Source organism: Carcharhinus amblyrhynchos, chromosome 10, assembly GCF_965287045.1.
Source record: "Carcharhinus amblyrhynchos chromosome 10, sCarAmb.v2.hapA, whole genome shotgun sequence".
Classification (NCBI taxonomy): domain Eukaryota; kingdom Metazoa; phylum Chordata; class Chondrichthyes; order Carcharhiniformes; family Carcharhinidae; genus Carcharhinus; species Carcharhinus amblyrhynchos.
In genome coordinates this window covers 64,719,139-64,735,515 of record NC_137333.1, presented here as the reverse complement: position 1 = coordinate 64,735,515, position 16,377 = coordinate 64,719,139, and the positions used below count along the sequence as shown (strand labels likewise).

Genomic DNA, 16,377 nt, shown 5'->3' with positions numbered 1-16,377 from the left:
TTCTTCACTGTCACTCAGTCAAAATCCTGGAACTCCCACCCTAACAGCACTGTGGGAATATCTACACCACATGGACTACGTTAGTTCAAGAAGGTGGCTCATCACCACCCCGCTCAAGGGCAATTGGGGATAAACAATAAATGTTAACTTAGTCAGCAAAGTTCACATTCATTGAATAAATAATTTAAAACAATCAAATTGTATTTGAGCCACTTGCAAAATAGTAGGAAAAGAACATTTCTGTCTGGGACCATTATTTCTATCATATTTGATGACCGTCAATCAATGCACATTTGGATTAAACAAATTGACCGAGTAAGGTGAATAAAGTTGAAGTGAAAAATTTTAACTGCTTAGGGCAGGCAAGGAATGGTGATGGGAATCCAAATGCTTCTATCCACTCCTTGGTTTAATATTGTGGGTTTGCAGCTGAAAGCAGGGGATCCCCTTTACAGCTGTTTGGTATGTAATTAAAATATGCAAAGAGGCAATTAACTCAGGTTTTAACACAACATTCTATCTTTAAAAATCAATGCAAGGGTTTTGTTAGCTTTGTAGAGCCCATTGGAGTCAACAAGGCAAGGCCGTAGGTGAGTGATCCTTAAATGAACGACGGGCTGGAAAGCTTCAAATAAGGAAACTTGTGAATCATTTCTATTGTGACTCGATGAGAGATTGCTACTCAGAGCTTTCTTCTGAGAGCGTTCTTGCTGTTTGATAGCTGATCTCCATCTTGAAAGTCAGTTCACTCACTTTGATCTGCATATCCCTGATGTCAGCCTTCAGCACAGCATCGGAGCAGCTGAGGCTCTACCTTGCACCTTCGATTGAGAACAAGAGAATAGTAGCCAGAGTAACAACAGAAATGCCAAAAGCACCAGCTGCCTCCTTATCTACATGGCACTCCGCAAGATAGATAAACAGAGAGATGCAGCTCGACTGAGGTAATGTCCCTGACATGGTGTACAGGGAGAGGGTCAACTCGCTCTCAAAGTGTGTGAACATCAGTGCCACAGGAGTTGTGGGCTTTCACAGCAGATTGTTGCTGACATTTGCAGTCTCATGGACCAAGACCTTCTTCCCAATTGAGGACTTGGCATAGAGTTCTATGCTGTCATCAGAAAGGAGGTTCTCACGTGTGGTGAGGATTCAGCTGTCCCAGGAGGAGAGTTTGAGCTCTGACTGGGGTGGGGGTGTTGTGTGGAGTGAGTGAGCTCTGTCAGAAATTGTGGGGAGGTTGGAGAAGCGGTCTTCTCTATTCTATCCTTGGTATCATCATTCCAATCCCTCACATCCTACAGCAGGACCTCCAGGTAAGAGTCAGAGACTGAGTGGTGTGGGCTGAGTAGAGGTGGTGGGCGGTCTGCCCAGCTCTCCTTTCCATTCTTGTAGTTGCTGGAGCCACAGGAATCAAAACCATTCTGAACCCTACTGGGGTCCTTTTAAGTTAAAATGTTTCATTTGATGGCTTCTGTTATCCCCCACCTCTGCCACTTGGTCTGGAAACCTAAAAAGAGAATGTTAACATGGTGGACGAGTTTAAATGCTGTGGCAAAACCAGTATCAATGACAAATCAGTTTTTATCCTGTTAGTTGGTTTGATTAGATATAAGTTAGCCCAAAATGTCTGCTTTGAATTGTTGAGCAGCATGGGGGAAAAGAAATTGCAAAATACCAAACTTGCAAAATTAATTGCTGAAATGTTTTCCTTTATAGAGCCAGTATGGCACAGGAGACCGTTCCCCGTCGAGTCCATGCTGGCATTTTGCAGAGCATTTCAATCAGTGCATTCTATTACTTTATCCCCATCGCCTTACTATTTCACTATCCAATTTCCTTTTAAAATCGTCTGTGCTTCCACCACTGTTGGATGCAGCGAATTCCAGTTCATTACCACTCATTGTATAAGAAGGTTCTTCCTCTTATCACCCCTGCATCTCTTGCCCAAAACCTTAAGTCTGTGTTCCCTTGTCCATTAGCTAAGTTTTTTTTCCTACTTTAGCTATCCCTGTCAATCTTATACATTAAATCTCCCCTCGGTTTTTGTGCTCTTAAGATCCCAAGTCACTTCACAACACAATCAGAAAAAATATGACACCAAGCCACATAAGGAGATATTGGAATCTCACAGTAGCAATGAACGCTGAAATGTTTGCTACTATTACCATTTACCATTTATATAGATGATCTGGAGGAGGGAACCGAGTGTAGGGTGCCGAAATTTGCTGCTGACACCAAGATTGGTGGAACGGCAAATTGTGTGGAGGGTGTGGAAAGTTTACAGAAGGATATAGATAGGCTGGGCGAATGGGCCAGGAAATGGCAAATGGAATTTAATGTTGGCAAGTGCGAGGTGGTCCACTTTTGTAGGAATAATGGTAGGAAGGATTATTACTTACGTGGCGAAAAACTGCAGCAGGCGACGGTGCAGAGGGACCTTGGGGTCCTTGTGCATGAGTCGCAAAAACCCAGCTTGCAGGTGCAGCAGGTGGTCAGGAAGGCGAATGGGATGTTGGCCTTCATAAGAACATAAGAAATAGGAGCAGGAGTAGGCATCTAGCCCCTCGAGCCTGCCCCGCCATTCAATAAGATCATGGCTGATCTGTTGCTGCTCAGTTCCACTTTCCCGCCCTCTCCCCATAACCCTTAATCCCCTCTCTTATCAAAAACCCATCAACCCGCTTCTTAAAAATATTTAGCGAGGCAGCCTCCACCACTTCAACGGGCAGAGAATTCCAGAGATTCACCACCCTTTGAGTGAAGAAGTTCCTCCTCAACTCCGTTCTAAACCGCCCCCCTTTTATCTTGAGGCTGTGCCGCCTAGTCCTACTGTCTTTTTTGAGCGGGAAGAGTCTCTCCACCTCTATCCTATCCATCCCATTCATCATCTTATACGTCTCAATGAGATCTCCCCTCATTCTTCTAAACTCTAACGAGTACAAGCCCAGTTTATTCAGCCTCTCCTCATAGCTCAACCCCCTCAACTCCGGTATCAGCCTAGTAAACCTCCTCTGCACTCCCTCCAAGGCCAAAATATCTTTGCGCAGATGCGGCGCCCAAAACTGCACACAGTACTCCAGCTGCGGCCTCACCAATGCCCTATACAGCTGCAGCAAGACCTCCCTACTTTTATATTCAATCCCCCTCGCTATGAAGGCCAGCATCCCATTCGCCTTCCTGACCACCTGCTGCACCTGCAAGCTGGGTTTTTGCGACTCATGCACAAGGACCCCAAGGTCCCTCTGCACCGTCACCTGCTGCAGTTTTTCGCCCCGTAAGTAATAGTCCTTCCTACCATTCTTCCTACCAAAGTGGACCACCTCACACTTGCCAACGTTAAATTCCATTTGCCATTTCCTGGCCCATTCGCCCAGCCTATCTAGATCCTTCTGCAGACTCTCCACACCCTCCGCACAATTTGCCGTTCCCCCAATCTTGGTGTCATCAGCAAATATCGACACCCTACACTCGGTTCCCTCCTCCAGATCATCTATATAAATGGTAAAAAGCTGAGGCCCCAGCACCGACCCCTGGGGCACTCCACTAGTCACCATCCGCCAATCCGAATAGCACCCATTGACCCCCACTCTCTGCCTCCTATTTGACAACCAATCCTCTATCCACGCTAACACCCTGCCCCCAACTCCATGTCCCTCGACCTTCTGCAGTAACCTCTTGTGAGGTACTTTGTCAAACGCCTTCTGAAAATCTGGAAAGACCACATCCACCGGCTCTCCTCTATCCACCGCCCTGGACACATCCTCATAGAACTCCAGTAAATTTGTCAGACACGATTTCCCTTTAATGAAACCGTGCTGCGTCTGCTCTATCAAGCAATTCCCTTCAAGATGCCTCGCAATTTCCTCCTTAATGACAGATTCTAACATTTTACCTACCACAGACGTTAAACTAACCGGCCTATAGTTCCCTGCCTTTTGCCTGGCACCCTTCTTAAACAACGGCGTAACATTAGCCGTTTTCCAATCATCCGGCACTTCCCCGGAATCCAGCGACGTCTGGAAAATAACCACCAAGGCATCCACTATCACCTCTGCCATTTCTTTCAGAACCCTCGGATGCATTCCATCCGGTCCTGGGGACTTGTCCACAATCAGCCCCTCCAGTCTGTCGAGCACCGCCTCTCTAGTAACCGTAATGTCATTAAGACCCTCCAGTCCTACCACCTTTCCATCACTAACACCCGGCAAATTATTCACGTCCTCCTCCGTGAAGACAGAAACAAAAAAGTTATTCAATACCTTAGCCATATCCCCAACCCCTACCACTAGGTCCCATTTCTCATCCTCTAAAGGACCAACATTCACCCTAGCCAGCCTCTTCCTTTTTATATATTTATAAAAACTCTTGCTATCCTTTTTTATATTAAGCGCTAGCCCAGCTTCATAGTTTCTCCTACCCTTCTTTATCAACTTCTTTGTCAATCTTTGTTGACATTTAAACCTCTCCCAATCCTCTTCTCGCCCACTACTCTTAGCTACTCTAAATTCCTCCGCTTTCAATTTAACACTTTCCTTCACCTCCTTCGTTATCCACGGCTTATTACCTCTCCTCCTACTATCCTTTTCGACCATCGGAATAAATTTCCGCTGAGCACCAAGAAAGATCTCCTTAAAGATCCTCCACTGCTCCTCAACAGACCCTCCCTCCAACGCGCTCCCCCAGTCCACATTCGCCAATTCTTCTCTCATCCTACCGTACTCCCCTCTATTCAAACAAAGGACGCGTGTCCGGGAACCCACTTTCTCCTCCTCCATCTGCACCAGAAACTCCACCATACAATGATCACTCTCCCCAAGAGGATCCTTCACCACAAGGTCCCTAATTCTACCCGCCTCATTACATAGCACCAGATCCAAGATAGCTCGCTCCCTTGTCGGCTCCAACACACACTGTTCGAGGAAACTATCCCGGCAGCATTCCAAGAACTCTTCCTCGAGCCCCCCGCGTCCAACATGGGTCGACCAATCAATATGCAGATTGAAATCCCCCATAACTACAGCCGTCCCATTCCTGCACGCCGCGCTTATTTGCGTGTTAACAGCCTGCCCCACCTCCAGATCATTATTCGGGGGCCTATAGATGACACTCACCAGCGTCTTCCTCCCTTTGCTGTTCCTAATCTCCACCCACAACGATTCCACGTTCTGCTCCTTGGCTCCAATATCATCCCTTGCTACCACCGTGATGCTATCCTTAATCAGCAGAGCTACGCCCCCCTCTTTTCCCTCCTGCCTATCCTTCCTAAACACTTGATAGCCCTGTACATTCAGCTCCCAGTCCCTGTCACCCTGCAGCCACGTCTCTGTAATGGCCACCAGATCGTATCCATTTGTGTCGATCTGTGCCACCAGCTCATCCACTTTATTCCGAATGCTTCGTGCATTCAGATAAAGTGCTTTCATCCCAGCCTTCACCTGGACCCTATTTGCCATAACGCCACCAACCATACTCACGCCCCCTACTCCATCTATTATTGGGACATCCTCGGCCTCTTCCCTTACATGTACACTCTCCTTAACTTTAGACCTCGTAACATCACCTACCCTCGCACCCTCCCCCCCCCAATTAGTTTAAAGCCCTGTCTACAGTCCTCTTTACTCGGTTCGCCAGCACTCTGGTCCCAGCACGGTTCAGACCAACCCCATCCCGCCCGAACAGGTCCCACCTACCCCAATACTGGTGCCAATGCCCCATAAATTCAAACCCATTCCTCCCACACCAATCCCTGAGCCACCCATTCACTTCCTTAATCCTATCTACCCTACGCCCGTCTGCACTCGGTTCAGGCAGTAGCCCAGAGATGACCACCTTGTCGGTTCTACTTTTTAATTCCATTCCCAGCTTTTCATACTCCCTCCCCAGATCCTCAGTCCGCATTTTGCTTACGTCGCCGGCACCCACATGTACCACAACGACCGGATTCTCACCCTCCCATTCCAGGTTCCTCTGCAGCCCAGATGCGACATCCCGGACCCGAGCACCAGGCAGACAACACACCCTTCTGTGCACTTTGTCATTGTGACGAAGGACAGTGTCAATACCCTTTACCCCACTTTCCCCAATCACTACTACGTTCCTTTTCCCCCTCTCTTTGCCTATGTCCTGCTGCATCACTGTACCATGTGCAGTTTGCTCACCAACCTCACCTGCCTCGTTCTCGTCCAGCCTGGAAGCAAGAACCTCAAACCTGTTATGCAGATTAAGAGGCTGAGGCCTCCGCTCCTCACCCCCCTTCCTCCTCCCAGCAGCCCCCTCTTGTCCCTGACCCTTAGAGTTAGCCAGTCTAGGGGGGGGTGGATGTCACTTGCACCCCATTGACAATGGCACCCTCTCTCCCCTTGATGAGCCTCAGTGTCTGTAGCTCAGAGCCCAGCTCATCCACCTTGAGCTGGAGCTCCTCCAGCAACCTGCACTTACTACAGACATGGTCACTGGGATGGTCCCTGGAGTCCACCAGTTCCCACATCATACAGAAACCACACATCACATGCCCCTCCATTATTCACTCTAGTAGTTTTGAAAAAAATTTTTTTTTGTTTTTTTTTCCTTGTTTTTCAAACAAACTCACCTGGCCTTTTTTCCTTCAAGCCCTTTTTGATATTAAGCCCTAATAGCTCACTCTGCTTCCCACTCACGCCGCTGCCCGCTCAGACGCTGCCCGCTGTCTACACCAGGCCTCCTTTTAAACCTGGCGCTGATTTAAAGCTGATGGCCCACAACTGCCTTCTAACCACTCCCTCAGAATTCTTAAAGCAGTAAATACAATAAATAAATGCTTTAAACAGTTCTACAAAGAACAAAGTGCTTTAAACTTATTTTAAACAGGTTTTTAACAGGTAAAATCTTAGCTCTCTCTCTGCTCCTTCACTCGTCTGCTCCAGCAAGCAATGGAAGGCTTCACCGTGTGGCCAGTTGATGCGGCTGTATAGGGCATTGGTGAGGCCGCAGCTGGAGTACTGTGTGCAGTTTTGGGCGCCGTACTTACGCAAGGATATTTTGGCCTTGGAGGGAGTGCAGAGGAGGTTTACTAGGCTGATGCCAGAGTTGAGGGGGTTGAGCTATGAGGAGAGGCTGAATAAACTAGGCTTGTACTCGTTAGAGTTTAGAAGAATGAGGGGAGATCTCATTGAGACATACAAGATGATGAATGGGATGGATAGGATAGAGGTGGAGAGACTCTTCCTGCTCAGAAAGGATAGTAGGACTAGGGGGCACAGCCTCAAGATAAAAGGGGGGCGGTTTAGAACGGAGTTGAGGAGGAACTTCTTCACTCAAAGGGTGGTGAATCTCTGGAATTCTCTGCCCGTTGAAGTGGTGGAGGCTGCCTCGCTAAATATTTTTAAGACGCGGGTTGATGGGTTTTTGATAAGAGAGGGGATTAAGGGTTATGGGGAGAGGGCGGGAATGTGGAACTGAGCCACGACAGATCAGCCATGATCTTATTGAGTGGCGGGGCAGGCTCGAAGGGCTAGATGGCCTACTCCTGCTCTATGTTCTTATGTTCTTATTAATGGTCACCATGACATTAGATGTTCCAGGAAGCCTATTTACACTGGAGCCTCTGATACCTCGGAAATGGCTCAGTCGGAGCCTTTGCTAATCCTCCCACCAGACCTGTCACCACATAAACTTGAAGAGTTTGCCATAAAAGTGGTGCAAGATAGACATAATTATAGACAATGGTAAAGCATCTGTGATGCCATTGAACAGACTGCAAGTTTCCAAGCCCCGTTAAAAATGTCAGGTGGTAAAATGGTAAACTTTGAACTGTCCAAGAAAGCATAGAGTTGGATTCTAAGAAATAGTTAATCAGCATCTCTACCTGGATACAAGGCCCACATGAATCACATTGCTATGGGGAAAGGTGCAGAGGAAGCTGTTGTAAATATTTGGTTACTGACTTTCCTAAAATTTTGCTGATTATCATAGACAGAAGGATCCAGGAAAAAAAATAGCAGATATAGGCAGAAAGAATATGAGTAGGAGCTCGTTTTCAGATTTTCTACAAAATTAGTATTTAGTCATGAGTGCTTTTAGTCTGTTACATTAAACATTTGAAAACATGAAATCTTGTGTCATCTGTTCAGCTATTAATTGGAAATTTGAATTTCTGTTTTCGTCTTTATGTGGATCATAACACAAATGTGTTGCACTGTCGCCAATAATAAATGAAATAAACTAATGCATTTCTGTTGGCAGTCTTCTGGGAATCATGCAAAAGTAGTCTGACTGGAGATTGTTTCATTTGGTTGGATTCAATTGAAGACTTCTGAGGTGGTCCTGAGACCTCACATCTGAAACTTTGCAAAATGGAAGAAATGAACATATTCGATATATTATTCATTCATGTGTCAGTGCACAAAAACCACCCAGTGGATGGTATTTAGTCATATCTTGGCAAAGTGACACAGCGAGTAGGAAAAATGGCGTGAAAGCCACCAGCCCCATCCTCTCCTGCATTTTTATTACTTTGGTAAAACAAAGTTAAGCAGAGGGTCCTACAACACCTCGCCAGCATCTGAGTTTGTAAAAGATCAAAGTGTTTCTTTAAAAGGGTGTCCCAATTTTTAAAAAATTAACTCCTCCCCAATCATAATCGTTCCACGTAATCCTCAAACACCCACCAAGCAACACCATACATCTACACAGAACACCCTCTGCAACTACAAGGTACTGCCTCGCCCTGCTGGGTGATGTACTCACTTGTGTGCCTCCATTGGGTTCTGCTCAGCGTATGACCATTGTAGGGGACCTGTCATAGAATCCTAAAGTGCAGAAGGAGACCATTTGGCCCAACGAGTCTGCACCGACCGCAATCCCACCTAGGCCTTAACTCCATAATCCCATGCATTTACCCTAGTTAGTCACCCTGGCACCAAGGGACTATTTAGCATTGCCAATCCACCTAATCTGTACATCTTTGGACTGTGGGAGAAAACTGGAGCATCCAGAGGAAACCCACGCAGACATGGGGAGAATGTGCAAACTGCACATGGACAGTGACCCAAGCCAGGAATCAAACCCAGTCCTTGATGCTGTAAGGCAACAGTGTTAACCACAATATCACTGTACCACCCATGATTGACATCATGTGCCAATACACCGATGTGAATGGACAAACTATCTTTGTGGGGGCTATCAAGAGTAAAGGCTTGATAAATTTATGTAAATCCTGCCAATGTGAACCATGTTTTGGGACTCCCACAGGATTTCCCACTCCCAACACTGATTCCACTCCCCGAAAAAAGGGAGCAGAAAATCCCCTCCACCTCCATGTCACCTCTGATTGGTTACAATTTTAGAATGCTGGGATTAAATAGAAATTCATCAGACTTGCTAATTACATAATTTTGTCATGAACATCATAGGCTGACAGAGAAAAGGTGCAAAAAAGACATTTTGTTTCAAATATCAGAACCTAAGACAAAGCAAGAGTGGGTCATATGGCCCCTCAAGCCTTGTCTGCCATTCAATAAGATTTTCTACCTCAACTATACTTTCTGCAAATTCCCAACTTTCTTGATTGCCATAATGTCCAAAATAGGCACATGACAGAAGCTTGAATTTGTAGTGAAATGTTAATATTTAGTGCTACCTAAAAGGAATCGCAGTATCCTTTAAATATATATTTTAAATGTTTCCAGGAGCTGGACTGTAAGAATTTTAGAATCTGATCTAAGTAGCTCCTCTTAATGGTGATTAGAGAACTGCCTAAATTTCTCTGTAAAACAATTCGCTAACATTCACACAATTCAAAATCCCTTTGTAATTTTGTTACATTAGTCATAACAGAGAAGGTTAAATGGTCTCACTAAAAGAGGAATATTGCATTTTTAAAGATATGTATTAGGTTCAATAAGTAATTGAATGTAGTTTTTTTTTAAACTATAGATCCTGAGTACAAGAAGTTTCTGGAGAGTTACTGTGCAGATGAAGAAAAAATTGCAGCCAACCCAGAGACGCTTCTGGGAGAGATAGAGGCAAAGACCAGAGAACTGATTGGTTAGTCTGATGATGATTTTCAGATTATACTTCTCGCATTTTTTGTAATTTATTTCGTGTCACGAGCAAAGTTGTTTCATATCTTTATAATTAGCTCAGTAGCAATAACTGGTCAGATTTGAATTGAAACAAATTTTGTTGAGATGGCCCCTTTCCACTGAATTTATTTTTTTCAAAAACGTTTTTGAAAGTGAGATTTTAAATCAAAGTTAAAACCCAAAAGAATGCAAAGGGCCCTTGGTCCTTCTGCTCTGTTACGTAATCTCTGTCTAAGTTAAGTCAGATATCTCCGCTTTTACTTTGCTGACATATTTTACTTTGTTTTTTTGATGGATATTCAGATTTTTTTTCTTCAAAGTTGTTTCTCTATTCATATGACATCTTGATGTGTATGTCTGCTTGAAATCCAATACTGATGACGGAGAGCCACAGTTTTGTTGATTTCTGGCAAGTAGACAGCCTCTGTTACTTAAAATATTTGAAGAAACATATTGGGGTTCATTAATGTTCCTTTACAGCACATTTGCTAATTCACTGGTAAGCATAATGAATGGTGACCTTATAATATTTAGCAAATTTTTAGTACTGTAAACAACATTGCGCCATCTTCCTGTTGTGACAAAAGTAATATCTGTAATTTACCATCTGGACAATCATATTTTACGACTCTGTATCCCAGTATGTTTGGGCCCCAACATGCTGAGCTACTATACTGCTCAATCGTTTTAGTTTTTTTTGTTTATTCTTAAAATCAAATGGCACATGTGTCCCATTGTACCTGTGCTAGGTTTTTGAAAGAGCTATCCAATTTGTCTTACTCCATTACTCTTTCCCCATATGACTACACTATTTTCCTTTTCAAGTATATTTCCAGTATGCTTTAAAAGTTTTTCAATTGAATCTGCTGCCACCAGACTTCAGGCAGTGTATTCCAGATCATCACAACTCGTGGTGTAAAAACCGGTTCTAATCTCCATCTTATCTCTGATTACTTGCCTTCTAGCCAGTGGAAATAGTTTCTCCTACTTGCTCTATCAAAACCCTTTGTAATTTTGAACACCACTATTAAATCTCTCCATAACCTTCTGTACTTTTAAGGAAAACAATCCCAGCTTCTCAAGTATCTTAACATAACCAAATCCCTCATTCCTGGTGCTATTCTAGTTAAACTCCTCCGTATCCTCTCTGTGGTCTTGGCAGCCTTCCTACAAATGTCGTTCCAGAGTTGACATAAGACTTTAGCTTGAGTCAAGTTCTTTAGAAAGAAAGAAAGAGCTTGCAGTTGTATAATACCTTTCATGACTACATGTCAAAGTAGTTTACACCCAATTAAGTCTGGTCACCTTTGTAATGTAGAAAATATGGCAGCTGCATTATCCCAAGCAAGGTTCTATAAACAGCAATGTGGTGGTGATTAGAGTCTGTATTAATGTTGGCTGATGCACAAGAGAGAACAGGACAGGTAGGGCTTAGGGTTGACATCTTAATCAAAAGATGGCATTTCTGATAGTGCTGTGCTCCCTCAGTTCTGCACTGGAATGTCAACTTAGATTTTGTACTCAACCTGCAGATCTTTGGACCATCAGGCAGGATGCCTGCAAGGGAAGGGGATCTGGAGAGCAGGATTTGCTTCCTGTTCTTTCCTTATCTATCAATATTCTGCCTCATCATCAAGACTTTGCATCAAGATGCAAAGAGTGATGCAGCCTGATGGACAAGCCACCATTCTGAATGACTGATAGCAAGCTGCTTTCAGTCATTAAGATCAATGCTGCTGCATTTTGAGGAGAGCTTCAAAATGTTTTGTGTAACGTTTCCTTTTGCCTCCCTGGAATGCTAACTGATTGAGATTAGAGAAGACAGTTTCCGACTATCTGGACACAATATCCAACCCAAGAAAAGTGGTTTTGCAGGAGTTGTGCCTGAATGATTGTGGACCTGGCTTCAAGAAGGACACTATCATTTACTTGATGATCATCTCATTGACACTGCAGGATGTGGTGGAATTTCTCCAGCCTTCTTAAGTATTGTTGATATATAGTCCAGAACTCGCTGCAGTACAGGAGTATGGTGATGTCAATTGCCCTATATACTCAGATCTTTGTTACCTTTGTGGAAGTCTTTGTGATCAAACATTTGCTGCCCTAGTTTGTAGAACGTTGAAGCGGTGCAATGCAGGAGTGTTGGATCTCTGTCAATGGTCGCTTTCTATGAGAGAGATGACGAAGGATTCCTATGTCGTGGCATTTTATCAAACGTGTCTTGAAAGTCCATGGGTGTGATTCACCTGACTGCACTCTAAGTGCTCCCACCAACTGGAAAACCAGAGTGTTTCCCTCTGGTTCTAGCAGTGCCTGTTAGGCGGTAGTCACCCACATTTAGCATTTTAAAATATTCATAACCTGAGACACGCTAGTCAGCCTAGCTTTACAGAAACTAGAGCACAATTTTTAAAGGGCGCTCCAATCGCAGCGCTGAGACACAGGTCCCCCTCTATTGACAACAGACATGGCAATGCCTGCTGATGAGGAGTGAATCCCTAACCCCTCAGCACAGAGGGACATTCCCACCCCCAACCATTGAAAGAACAGGTAATTCCCAACTACACACCATGCAGCCACATCCCCACCGCCACCACAAGAAACTCCGAGATGGGGTCTTCTCAGGCCTCCACTTCTGACCCCCACATGCATTCAACGGTAAAAAGTAAAGAAAAAAGACATAGCTCCTGGTTAGTGGGTAAGTTGTAGGGGATTCTATAATTAATTGATAACATTCTTTGTGAGCAGGATCGAGAGTCCCGCATGGTATGTTGCCTGCCTGGTGCCAGGGTGAGGAACATCTCTGACCGGCTTGAAAGGATATTGGAATGAGGGGGAGGATCCAGCTGTAGTGGTCCACATTGGGACAAACAGCATAGATAAGACTAGGAAAGAGGACCTGTTTAGAGATTATCAAGCACTAGGAACTACATTAAAGAACAGATCCTTAAGAATTATAATCTCTGCATTACTACCCAAGCCGCGTGCGAATTGGCATAAGGATGAGAAAATTAGGGACGTAAACACGTAGTTAAAGGAGTAGTGCGGGAAAGAGGAGTTCCATTTCATGGGGCATTGGCATCATACTGAAACAGGAGGGATATATATAATTGGGATGGTCTTCACCTGAACTGATCTGGGACCGGTGCTGTAGTGAAAAGGATAAACAGGATGGTCACAAGGACTTTAAACTAGCAAGTCGGGGTGGAAGGGAAGGGTAAAACCACAGGAGGCATAATGGTTAATGGAAGCAATGCAGCATGTGGACAGGAGGGTTCAACTACAATGAAAATTATGAAAAAAGTTAAAAGGAAGGAGAACTCAGGAGATGTTATTAATGGAGGTGTTAGGATTCAAAAAGAAGTTACAAGAACTAAAAGCTTTTATCTAAAAGTTTGTAGCATATAAAACAAGGTAAGTGAATCTGATTTTAGTGGCCATTACAAAGACATGGTTGCTGGGTGATCATGACTGGGAGTTAAATATCCAGAGATATCAGACTATTCGGAAGGACAGACAGGAAGGTAAGAGAAGTGGCATATCTCTGATATTTAAGGATGACACAAGGCGGTAGTGAGAGATGATACAGGTTCTATGGAGAAAAAGATTGAATCCATTTAGGTGGAAATTAGAAATAGTAAGGAGAAAATGTCACTGATGGTTTTAGTATATAGGCCACCAAATAATAACTTCATGGTGGGATGTGCAATAAACAAAGAAATAACTGATGCATGTAAAAATGGTGTGGCAATTATTATGGGGCATTTTAATCTACATGTTGATTTGTCAAACTAGGTTGGTCAAGGCAGCTTTGAGGAGGAGTTCACAGGACTTATTCATGATAGTTTCCTTGAACAGTATGTAATGGAACCTATGAAGGAGCAAGTTATCCTAAATGTGGTCCTATGTAATGGGACAGGAATAATTAATGATCTCATGGTTAGGAATCCTGTCGGAAGGAGTGATCACAGTATGGTTGAATTCAAAATACAGATGGAGGGTGAGATGGTAAAATCTAATACCAGTGTCTTGTGCTTAAACAAAGAAAATTATAATGGGATGAGGGAGCAGTTGGCTAAGGTGGACCGGGAACAAAGAACATAATAAGGACATAAGAAATAGGAGGAGGAGTAGGCCAACTAGCCCTTCGAGCCTGCCCCGCCATTCAATAAGATCATGGCTGATCTGAAGTGGATCAGTTCCACTTTCCCGCTTTCTCCCCATAACCCTTAATTCCCATGTCTATCAGAAATCTATCTACCTGTGACAAATATATTCAACGAGGTAGCGTCCACCACTTCAATGGGCAGAGAATTCCAGAGATTCACCACCCTTTGAGTGAAGAAGTTCCTCCTCAACTCCGTTTTAAATTGCACGCCCCCCTTATTTTGAGGCTGTGCCCTCTAGTTCTGTTTTCCTTTCTAAGCGGAAAGAATCCCTCTATCCTATCTAGCCCCTTCATTATCTTGTAAGTCTCTATAAGATCTCCCCTCAGCCTTCTAAACTCCAGTGAGTACAGACCCAGTCTATTCAATCTCTCCTCATAAGCTAACCCCCTCACCTCCGGTATCAGCCTGGTGAACCTTCTCTGTACTCCCTCCAAGGCCAGTGTATCCTCACGCAAATAAGGGGACCAAAACTGCACACAGTACTCCAGTTGTGGCCTCACCAATGCCTTGTACAGCTGCAGCAAGACCTCCCTGCTCTTATATTCTATCCCCCTCGCTATGAAGGCCAACATTCCATTCGCCTTCTTGATCACTTGCTGAATCTGCAGACTGAGTTTTTGCGATTCGTGCACAAGGACCCCCAGGTCCCTTTGCACAGTAGCATGCTGCAGCTTTTCACCCTTTAAATAATATTCCCTCCTACTATTATTTCTTCCAAAGTGGATAACCTCACATTTGCTAACGTTGTACTCCATCTGCCAGGTCCTTGCCCACTCACTCAGCCTATCCAGATCTCTCTGCAGACTTTCCGCGTCCTCCACGCAATTCACTTTTCTACTCATCAGCAAATTTTGTTACCCTACGCTCAGCCCCCTCCTCCAGATCGTTTATGTAAATGGTAAACAGTTGAGGCCCCAGCACCGATCCCTGCGCCACTCCACTAGTCACCAACTGCCAACCAGAAATGCATCCATTGATTCCAACTCTCTGCTTCCTGTTAGATAACCAATCCTCAATCCACACTAACACTTTACCCCCAACTCCGTGCAGCAAATTTTTGTGAGGCACCTTATCAAACGCCTTCTGGAAATCTAAAAACACCACATCCACCAGTTCCCCTCTGTCTACCACACTAGTCACACCTTCATAAAAACCCAGTAAATTTGTTAAACACGACTTCCCCATCTCGAATCGGTGCTGCGTCTGCTTGATCAAACCGTTCTTTTCTAGGTGTCCTGCTAATTCTTCTTTGATGATGGATTCTAGCATTTTTCCAACTACGGACGTTAAGCTAACTGGCCTGTAGTTCCCTGCCTTTTGTCTGCTACCTTTTTTAAACAGCGGCTTAACATTAGCTGTTTTCCAATCTGCTGGCACTTTCCCAGAGTCCAGCGAATTTTGATAAACAATTACTTAGGCATCTGCTATTACTTCTGCCATTTCTTTCAGAACCCTGGGATGCATTCCATCCGGTCCCGGAGACTTGTCCACCTTCAGTCCCGTTAGTCTACCAAGCACTACATCTCTAGTGACAGTAATTGTATTAAGGACCTCATCCCCTACCAACCCTATATCTTTAATATTCAGAAAAATATAATATTTTTAATATTCGGAAAGACTTTATCGTTGGACAATTTAGCAACAGTGGAGGACTTTCAAAGCGATTTTTCACAGTGCTCAGCAAAAGTATGTCCCAGTGAAAAGGAAAGATTTTAGGGAAAGAGATAATCAGCCATGGATATCTAAGGCGATAAAGGACGGTATCAAATTGAAAGAAAATGCATACAAAGTGGCAAAGATGAATGGGAAACTGGAGAATTGGGAAGTATTTAAAGGTCAATAGAAAGCCACGATAAAAGCTATAAGGAAAAGTAAGATAGGTTATGAGAGTAAACCAGCTCAGAATATAAAACTCCATAGCAACAGTTTCTACAGATATATAAAACAAAAAAAAGTGGCTAAGGTCCTTTCGTGGATGAGAAGGGAATTTAATAATGGGAAATGAGGAAATGGCCGAGGCATTCAACAGGTATCTTATGTCGGTCTTCACAGTGGAAGACACAAATAACATGCCAAAAATTGATGACAAGGAGGCGATGGCAGGTAAGGACTTAGAAGCTTTTATTATCACGAAAGAGGTAGTG

General features: G+C 44.1%; 1 protein-coding gene across 8 annotated transcripts in view; it reads left to right on the top strand.

Moving 5' to 3' along the window:
* The window catches only part of upf3a (UPF3A regulator of nonsense mediated mRNA decay), a 111,840-nt gene that overhangs the window by 28,060 nt on the left and 67,403 nt on the right, over positions 1–16,377 (top strand). For all 8 annotated transcript variants that reach the window (XM_080197210.1, XM_080197206.1, XM_080197211.1 and 5 more), the window contains exon 5: positions 9,913–10,023. In XM_080197210.1, coding sequence (XP_080053336.1) covers positions 9,913–10,023 — 111 coding nt within the window. The remainder of the gene's footprint in view (positions 1–9,912; positions 10,024–16,377) is intronic.